Below are 10878 nucleotides of genomic sequence, written 5' to 3' on the forward strand. Positions count from 1 at the left end.
GAGTTTTTTATTTTTTTGTTTGAAATAGCCTAGCTTGATTTTTCATGGATCTGAGGTAACCGGAATTTAGGTAGGGCAGGCAACGTGTTATCTATGATTTTTCTCAAAGAATTAATTAAGAAATTTTTTTAAAAATAAGGCTCGAGACCTCTAGTTCATTCAAGCTTGAGAGCCCAGGTTTTTTTTTTTCATTTTTATCCATTATAATTGGTTTTTTTTAAATATTGTTATTTTTTTAAAAAATTTCATCACTTAATATTTAATTGATTATTAATTAGACAACTTAATTTGTTTCGGTTTGATTTTTTTTCCAAACACCTTGATATTTGATCAGTTTTTATTTTTATAGATATTTATTTTAAATAAAAAATTATAAAATAATGTTAAACCCAATTAAGTTAATAATCCAAGTTACGAGTTTAGCTGGTTATCTAGGTAAGGATCAAAATTAATTTTTTTTTATTGTATAAATACTTCTTAATTTATTTAATTAGATTTATGCATAAAGTTTTTAAATTTTATTTAAGATTTTTTTACATAGAAAAAAATAAATAGCCTAGTCTCCAAAACCTATTAGGTAACATCTATAGGGTAAGACTTTTCAGTTTTTTCTGCTGAAATTGCAGCACAATCCCCTTGGTTTCTCATCTTGTTCGATTAATATTTATAAAGTCTATTGCATAATTGTCTTATAACTCATTTTTTATTTCTCATAACTCAGTTTTTATCTCTAGCTATTCTTCAAATATAAAAATTTTCAAAAAAATTTTTCTCAATACAATTAAGAAGGTTTATAGTCATTTATTAGTTTTTTTGTACTTTCGTTTATTTTATTTTCTGTGACTAGTTTTTATAAAATAAAAATAGGAATGAAAAATAAATAAATAAATAAATAAAAATAAAAAGGTTGGGGAGTGAGATGATAATAAGCAAGAAAAATGGAGGATAAAAAAAGGGATAGATCCTGCACATTTCAAAAATGAAAAAAATTAACATTTATGGATCTTATTAATAAAAAAGATTTTTCCATTAATTATTGAGTTTTATTTTCTAGGATGCTCAACACTATAATTCTAGGGTGCTCAACACTATTAGAGACAAGAAAAAGAAAAGAAAAAGAAACCCTCTTTGTTTAAATTTACAATCTTGTCCCAAAACATGAAAGATAATTTCAAGAAAAATAATGTGTTTTATTAATTCAATGATAATTTCATTTTAAATATCCATTTAAATCTCGTGTCGAGGTTGGTCGCTTCTTGAATTGTCTCATTTAAGTTTTGTGTTGAGGTTGATCACCTCTTAATTTAATCCATATTAAGTTTAATGTTAAGGATGCTTATTTTTTGATTTGACTCCTTTGAATTTCACACTAAGGTTGGTTGCCTTTCTATTTGACCCTTTTAAATTTTCATGTGAATGTTGGTCACCTTTCAATCTGACTTTGTTTTATTTTATTTTATGTTAATAAAAGTTACATTTCAATAGGTTAATTTTTTTTTGTTAGTGATATATTTCTTTTGTTTATAAACTTACCATGTAAAACTAAAGAATAATGATTTCTTCAATGCCTTTGTACCATAATAATTGTAAAAAAGAAGCAGTTGTTATAACCTATTTTGCCCCCTATCATCATATTTTTAAAAATATTAAAAATTTCAAAAAAATATTTTCCTGATGCAATTTGTCAATTTATTAGTTTTTATCACTTTCACTTATTTTATTTTGTGTGACGAGTTTTATAAAATAAAAATAGGAATGAAAAATAAATAAAAATAAAAAAGGATTAGGGAGTAGGTGAAAAAGAAGAAAAAATAGAGAATCAAATAATATAATACTAGATCATGTAAACGAAAATTGAAAGATTTAAAATAAAAAGGAATCATCTTCCATAAAGTGGAGATTGAAATAAAATTGGAAAATTTATGGTTGATCTAGACTACATGGAAAGGTTTTAATGAGGATACAAAGAAAATCCCAATTATGGATCTAAACGAAGTCAAAGAGGAAAAAGAGAGATGTTGCATGGTTCAAGAATGGAAAAATTAATCTTTGACTATAAAATGCATGGATCTCATTAATAATAATAAAAATATCTTCTTACAAATTAGATACCTTTGAGAGGAGACAAAAGAAAAAAAAATAAAAAATAAAACAAAAAGGAAAATTATAAAGAAGAAAGAAGAAAAAGAAACTCTCTTTACTCAAATAATAATAAAAAAAACAAGTCATGACCGATAGCTTCCCTTGCCGGATTCTAGCTACAAGTACAGCCGCACACCACATGTTAGCCTCTATAAGTAGCCTTCACCATCACCAAACAACACCGTCCTAGCCATACACCAAGGGAAGTTTGACATTCCCTGAATCAGCAGAATGGTCCTAGTATTCCAAGCTCAATTTTGCCTAGATATCAAAATTGACTCTAGGATCCTTCAAAGTGCCATATATACCTTCTTTTCTCGGATTATGGGCCATGGATGATCCACTCATGTCTTCACTATTATTTATGGAATCCAATCATGTCGCAGAGGGTTTTTAAAAATACTGTAACAGTTGTTTTTTAATTTAAAATAGTTTTGGAAATTAACTTAAAAAGCATAATATTCTCTATATAAGACAATTCAGTAATCTCAAGTCTAAAATCACTTGCACAACCGTTACGTGAGCCTTTCCACAAGCATATATGACCTCTTCATGTAAAATTCTCATGTGGGTTGGTTCAGTATATATGCCTTATGACAAGCACCTACATATTAATTTTAGGTATCCTTTATACCTCGATTTATGAGAACAACTACCTCTTTTCATAAATGAAAAAACATAATATATATCAGTTTCTACAATTCTAATGAATATCTAGTATTTAAGAGAACATCAATCAGGTACATTTTATGAATAATACTTTGATGCAATAGAAATTCCATAATTGTAATAACTTTATAATTTCTCTTGCAAAACATTTTTGTTTCATGTACTTTATCTTTACTCTAAATTCATTAATCTAATATTATATGAATATTAAAGATAAATTAAGCCTTTATTAATAATAAATATATATTTACATGAATATAATAATGTCACTTGTAACCAATTGATTGATTATAAAACATATTTAAACTAAAAGAATACTCGTACAGTGTCAATATTTACAAGTCACTTGTATGAAAATATTATGTGACCATTATACAAAAAATTAAAAGAGAAAAGGAAAGGAAAATAGCAATTTTGTAGTCAACCATCCTTTCTACTACTTTCTAAAATCATCTACTAAGAAATCGATATACAAAAAATTTGAATTTAGTACAAGATATAATACCCAAATCTTTTCAATAAAACTTGCTGCTCACTGTTAAGTTAGTGATGGGAGATTGACTTGAGTAGGAATCAACAGCAAGGCCATTCGAGTAGGTGCATAAACCAACATGTGTGGCCCTGGTGGATAGAATTCAGCGCGTCGCTTCAGACGCCATCATGGATGACTATGTTTGGCCACTAAAGGATGCAACACACACCGCTTGAATGCGATGAGCCTTCTCCATATGCTACTGCATGCGATCCAAGGGTCGGCCTAGTTGCCTTACCCATCCACCCTAGTCCACTATATTTGTTTTACTTTTACTTTTGATTATTTAACACTTATTTTTTTACATCAATGTAATTTTAGTTTATTTTTTCAAACTGATGATTTTCAACCAAGTGCTAGAATTTTCACTCAACATTGCGAGAACCTCGTATATAGGCAACCAAAACAAACTACAACGTCAAATCATAATAAAATTAATGTAAATAAATCAAATTTAAAAACAAATTGAGTGACAAAAAACATAAATTCTTCTCTTGAATGTACAAAATGAGTTACCAAAAAAAAAAAGAACTTAATATTTTTATAAGCTTCAAATTAAAAAAAAAAACAACATAAAAATCTCCACAAACTACCTACCAACTCAAAACCACTCAAAATAAAAATAATTTTTTATATATATAAATAGATGAGCTTTTGAGCTACAACAACTCAAAACACCATAAAGATATTTACATTAAAATATTCTTGACAAGATAGCCGGGAAAGGACTTAATTGAAAGCAAATTAAGTTTGAAAGACAATTTGACCCAAATCGAAAGAATTAATTAAGTACAAGAGATTAATTAAAATTTTAATCAGTTTAATTGACTTAATTAAGAATTTCATTAAAGAAAAATTAATTAAGCTAGAAGGCTTAATTAAACTTCTAATGGGTTTATTTGAGTTATTTAATGATTTAATTGAAAGAAAATTAAGTTTGGAGGCCTAATTAGGGTTAATTTGCAATAATTGAAAGATAAAGGATCTAGTTGAACTTTTGAGAGCCTAATTGGTCTAAAAAGCTTAATTGGATGAAATTAGAAGTCTTGATGGCCAATTGAGGATGAAATTGAAAATATCCAGCACCAAGGACTATATAAAAAAACGTGCTAAAGTTGGAGGATCTGAGTGAAACATTCTAGGGATGAAATTGAAATGATTCCTAAAATTCTGGATCAATTGAGGGTTTAATTGCAAAAATCCAAAAATTTAAGAGCTGTAATAAAAAAAAGAAGGATTTAAACTAAAAAGGACTATATAAAAAAAACGTGCTAAAGTTGGAGGATCTGAGTGAAACATTCTAGGGATGAAATTGAAATAATTCCTAAAATTCTGGATCAATTGAGGGCTTAATTGCAAAAATCCAAAAATTTAAGAGCTGCAATAAAAAAAAAGAAGGATTTAAACTAAATTAACCTAGAGTTGCCAAAACAGCACCGTTCCATTTAAGGATAACGATTTGTTTTGTTTAAATCTAAGATTAAAAAAAAAAAAATTAAGGCCGAACAACATATTATTTAACCACTGTTCATCATCATTCCCGGAAAAAACCTGAAAATCGTGGTTGAATTGTGATCATACCCAACCAGCTATATCTACCAAAAATAACAGAAACAACTGGTGTACTCCTCCCTTGCGAGCTCTCTTACAATATATGCAAAGGCTGATCCTTAGCCTCAATGAATGATTATGATCTGTTTTGTACTATCAAGGGATGAGATTTTTCCCAATATTGTTCTATAAAACTCCCACCAAATATTAACCAAAGTGGGGGAGGATAATTAAGCTGTGACACATAAAAGCAAGAGCCTGGAAAGGAGGGCCGATAACCACACTGTCGTTACTTATTTCAAGCCCTAGTTCCTAGTTTTGGAAAACCTTTACATCCTTCATCACTGAAACACCAGATCACTGAAACACCAGTGCACACCACAGCCTCCATATATATTTAACTTCACTTACGGGGAGGGCACTTCAGACGTATAGTCGGGACCAAAGAGAAGTTCTGTGTTTGTAACAAGGAGAAAAACAAAGTGTTGTCATTACGAAGCAGAAAACATTCATTATTTCCAGTTTCTTGAGTTTAGCAAGGGTATCAAGCTGGTACATAGTTTTTCCTTCTTCTCTTTTTGTTCCTGTTCAAGTTTTCCACTGTAAAGTTGGTTTTTGCATATTCTTGCATGCATCTCTGCCATTTGTCAAGATGATGGTGTAGGGAGCATGCTTTGCTTTAAATCGTAGGATTTGCAAATGAAATATCATTTTTTTTTTTTTACATTGGGCAGCAGGAAATGATGTTGGTGATGGGTAAGGTTAATGTAAAATGTTGGTTTTGATCCTTGAAACGTGAAGCTCTTGTTTTTTGTTCTTTTGTTTATGGATTGGGTTTCCGAAATTCCTCTGTTTTGAAAGAAAAAGAAGGTTGGGCCATTCATTTCCTTCGGACCAGGCTTCTGATAGTTTTGGACTAGGCCAGGGAGTCCAGCTCATGTGGCTGGGCTGAGCCTTTAAAAACCTTAAGGCTGTGTTCGGCCTCATAGAAATTTACCAAACAAAAAATGCTTTTTTTTTTTTTTTTTTAATTTTAAGATGAGTTTGGAAAACACAATCTCAAGATAAGTTTTTAGTATACAATTTTTAGTCAAAGAGTGTGTTTAGCAAATATGTCATAAACTATTTTTCATAATATTTATTTATTATGTTTTGTCAAATCTTATTTTAATTTTAATTATTTTTAAAATTTTGATGAACTATTTTGTAATTAATTTTGAAGAACTATTATTGCAATTAAGCAGGAAAAAAAATAAAGATTCAATGCAAAAGATAAACATTTGCCATTATTATCAAAATATATCTTCACAATACTCCAAAAACATCTCAATGATCTTATTTGTTAACAAAATAAAAATTAAATGAGCATAGGATAATTTTATAGAAAAATAAATAAAAAAATAAGACAAAAAAATTAATTACTGTTAACTTTTTAAACTATAACCTTAGTTATAAGACAAAAAGCACTATGTATGAAAAAAACCGTTTTCAATCCTAAACATCAAAACAACACAAAAATATCCAAAATAAAAAAAAATAAAAACAATCAATGTTAAAATTGCAATAAAAAAAATAAATGATAATAATAAACATCACATCCTAAACATCAAAATATAATTAAAAAAAAAACAGAATATACAAAATTCTTTAACATGTTTTTCACACTAAAAACAACTCCTAAATATAAATAAAAAAAACTTATAATAACTATGAAATAAATAACCTTTTATTTAGGATTCTGTACATTATCATAACGAACAATGGTACATATTCCGAATGAAATTTGAAATTTTGAGAGCACCAAGAAAGACTAAGCATTGAAAAAGCAAAATACTGATGGAGAATGACATAAAAAATGTGAGGAGAAATAAACCATCTAACGCTCTAAGTAACCTCTATCTCGCATCCATGGTTGACAGAGATACATAATTTATGGAACCAATCTCTGCAGGCTTGCTGAGGCTCATTTCTTCCACAATACTTCTTGCATTGGAAAATGCAGGCTGTTTGGGAAGTGGTAATTGTGCTTCGCTTGTGAGCATTGATATAACATCTGACATAATCGGCCTATCCACTGCATTGTCTTCTACACATAGTAAGCCCACATGAATGCATCTCAAGACTTGGTCTTCAGAGCAAGATTCTCTTAGTATTGGATCCACCAGCTCAAATGGGCTACCGGCTTTCCATAGCTCCCATGCCTGAATCAAGTTTACGTTTAATGTTAAAATTAAGCTTATGCAGCTAGCAATGTATAATTTATGAGGTTGCATGAAATGAACTTACATATCCCACAAGATTGAGAGGGTGGCCGTCTATTTCAAGGAGGCCTTGGATCCTTTTACCACTAACAATTTCCAGCAGTAGAACTCCAAAACTGAAGACATCAGATTTCACAGAGAAAATGCCCTTCATGACATACTCAGGGGACATATAACCACTGTATGGACAAAGTGAATGTTATGTTATTTTTAAGCACTTAACAGAGTAATGACACATAGAAATGTAAATCTATACTTACCGCGTCCCAACAATTTGGTTTGTATTTCCTTCTAAATCATTGATCTTGAAAATTCTTGCCATGCCAAAATCAGAAATTTTGGGGTTCAAATTTCCATCAAGTAGTATGTTGCTAGCCTTCAAATCTCGGTGAATTATCCTCACTCTCGAGTACTTATGAAGGTAAAGGAGCCCTTGAGCTATCCCTTCAATGATTTCAAATCGCTTCTTCCAGTCTATGAGCTCCCTTTGTGATTGATCTGCATTAAAAACATAACAGTGAATATTCCAGCAATGTTATTCATCCAAGTCCAAAACCTTTCAAGAACAGAGATCCATTCACTTTATAGTATGATGGCATAATTAACTTACCAAATATAAATGTATCCAAGCTTTTATTAGGCATGTATTCGTACACTAACATTTTCTCTTCCCCTTGAATGCAGCAGCCTAGGAGCCTGACAAGATTCATGTGTTGCAATTTAGCTATGAGTATAAGCTCGTTTTTGAATTCCACCAGCCCTTGTCCTGAACTTCTAGACAGTCTTTTTACCGCTATCTCTCGCCCATCCGGCAATTTCCCCTGAAGTAAAACAGCTCTCAATTCAATACTTGGTCTGAGATATAAGTTAATAAGTTCTTCAATCCTTTTCTTGAAGTAATTTTTAACAAACTACCTTGTAAACTGGTCCAAAACCACCTTGTCCAAGTTTATTGTCTGCAGAAAAGGAATTTGTAGCAGCCATAATTGTTGCTGCACTATATACCTTTAAATTATGGCCCTTGTTTCCGTCATTTTCAAGTTCAAGCGTCTCGTTCGTTGAATCCAATGTCAGCAACTCATTGAGATACTTCTCTGCTCAGATTGATATGATAAAGTAAGCTAATCCCGGAATTCAACAAGTCTTAATGCTTATAAAAGCAAAAAAGAAAAAAAAATCAGTAAATTTGTTTGTTATTTAGAAAATGTTACCTCGAAGTCTTCTCCTTCTCAGATACCACAAGAGTCCCGCGAGCCCCATCAATGATACAAATCCCACATCCAATGGGAATTTATTTAAAATAATCCATATCCAATTCCTTTTCCCTACATCCAATGGGAATTTATTTACAATTAATTACATTGTTGGGTTATAAACTGATAACCAGAAAACGAAAGAACAGCAAACCTGAAGAGCCTTGAACAATGATGTGGTATTGAATTGCATTTGCCCTCAGGTCTTGTGTAAAGCTTCCATAAAAAAACGTGTATCCAGTATTGTTGGCATTATTGCCTCTGGTACTAACACCAACACATTGACAATCTTTCCAGCAGATGTCCATGCAATCACTAATGCTAAGACTAGAATTATCGTCGTACTTCCTAGGAACTGTGTTAACAAAGGAACCTGATCTCAATTCAAAACTGTTCCTATTGCTCCTGCATGCCGGTCCTGACCACCTCTTGCAACCACCATCTGTGTTATTTCCTTTACATGCTGTGCCCCCATATGTTCGTCCAGTACTTTGATCTGCTATGCTGCCATCATATTCCAATTGCCACATTGAAAAATTTCTTTGACCCTGAGCAGTAAATTGTTTTGGAGAAACATTGAACATTAAGTAATCCTCATCTGCGTTAGAAACTGTTATAAAACTTTGATCCAGAGAAGGAATTTCGTAACTTGTATTGCTCGTGAATGGTCCACTAGTCCAATAAATTACATCTCGCCGCTTAATGACCAACTCTTTTCCGTTAGTATTCCATTCCAAAGTGAAAGCACCAGCGGGAGTGGGTACTATGTCGCTCAACCACGACACGAGGGACCAGGTTTGGCCAGTTCTATGGTTGATCCCTAACTTCATTCCAGGCAAGAATGTGTCAGTAGGGAAGTCAAAGCTTTGCCATAAGACCTGTTGGCTGCCAGAATTTTCATCTTTGAGAACAAAATTGCCTGAATCTTCTAAAATAGCTGTTATATTGCTTGTAGAAGATTGACTTGAATAGAACTCAACAGGATCACCTCTAGAGTAGGTGAGTTTCGTATTTCCTGATCCATCTATTGCAAGAACCCCTGAATTGTCTGCTATGGGTTTGTCTCTGTTGGCTGGCCAAAAAGGGTGGCTTCTTTCATTGTTGTACCATATTCCCAAGTAGCTAGCATTCGACTCAGCAGAGCCAAGTCTTGTGAATCCTAAAGTGAAGAGCCCATTTTTGGAAACTAGAGTATTGGAAGAATTGAGGGAATGACCACCTTGGTACAGTGTGTCTGCTGCCAAAACGTGAGAGGCACAGAAGCAAAACAAAAGGAACCGGTAGATCCTTCTAGCCATGGAAGGTAACATTCATGAACAAGGAAGAAAAAAGTAGGAAGGATTCAATAGATGATGAGCCATGTTTCATGATCTACCTGAAATTTAATAAAAAATGAAGCCAACAATTTTGATCTGCCAGTTCGTTAATCAATGAAATTGACCTTTTCTCTTTTCTAATTTCATAAGAAATTGAAAGAAAAATAAAAAAGAAAAAGAAAAAAAGGCAAACAAGAAATGGTTTTGTTGTAATGGGTCAACAGAGAGAACACATTAGTACAATGAGAAACTAACTACGAAATTTATCTGTTTCAAAGGGAAGTTTGGACCTGGCATATTATTGATGAGTCAAGTACTAATAAATGATAACCCAAAAAATGATTGAATGAGATGGTGTGCATTTGTGTGTATGTCCTCCTCACATTCCGTTGTATTTCTTAGCAAACCTGTTCACAGTAAGATGGTGTGCATGTATGTGTATATCCTCGAACCACCTTTTACATATATTTGGTACTTTAACTTTTCAAATCATAAATTATAAGTCCCTAAAAATTAATTCAAATCATAAACTATAAGTCCATAAAAATTCTTGAAATTCAATTTTGATCCCAGACTTCATCTTTCTTACTTTTTGATCTCTAGTTAGATAGAGCAGAGAGAAAACAGCTAGATTCTGGTGATAGAGAGAAAAAGTCTCGGTTAACAGTGATTATAGCCATAAAAATGGTGATTTCAGTGTTAATGAGTTCTTTTTTATAGAGAGAGTTTAACCTAAGTGTTGTTTTCTCTTAAATTTGCCTAAAATGGTATATTTGAGCCCGAAAATAATTTTGGTTTGGGGTTAATAATGGGTTTTGGAGCCAATTTTTAGGTTGTTATAGGATATGGATATGATTTGTATGGTGTTTAGTTTTTTTTTTTTGTCAAAATATGGTTGAAAATGAGTTTTTTTTTTGTCTGAAATAGCTTAGCCTGATTTTTCATGGATTTGAGGTAACCAGAATTTGGGTAGGGCAGACAACGTGTTATTTATGATTTTTCTGAAAGAATTAATTAAGAAAATTTTAAAAAATAAGGCTCAAGGCCTCTAGGCCATTCAATCATGAGAGCCTATGCCTTTTTTTTTTTTTTCATTTTTATCTGTTACAATTGGGTTTTTTTATTTGTTTTTAATTTCATCACTTAATATTTAG

General features: G+C 31.5%; 1 protein-coding gene across 1 annotated transcript; it reads right to left on the reverse strand.

The window, feature by feature from the left end:
* Positions 1 to 6417: 6417 nt before the first annotated feature.
* Positions 6418 to 9941, reverse strand: LOC133690032 (G-type lectin S-receptor-like serine/threonine-protein kinase CES101). The gene is made up of 7 exons (XM_062110179.1): positions 8563 to 9941; positions 8367 to 8480; positions 8071 to 8249; positions 7766 to 7976; positions 7416 to 7653; positions 7181 to 7334; positions 6418 to 7095 (listed from the first exon to the last, which is right to left on the reverse strand). Exons 1-7 carry the CDS (start codon positions 9716 to 9718, stop codon positions 6790 to 6792), a joined length of 2358 nt encoding a protein of 785 aa, XP_061966163.1. The 5' UTR covers positions 9719 to 9941; the 3' UTR covers positions 6418 to 6789.
* Between the last annotated feature and the right edge of the window lie 937 nt (positions 9942 to 10878).

Source organism: Populus nigra, chromosome 1 (assembly GCF_951802175.1).
Source record: "Populus nigra chromosome 1, ddPopNigr1.1, whole genome shotgun sequence".
In the NCBI taxonomy this organism is placed as follows: domain Eukaryota; kingdom Viridiplantae; phylum Streptophyta; class Magnoliopsida; order Malpighiales; family Salicaceae; genus Populus; species Populus nigra.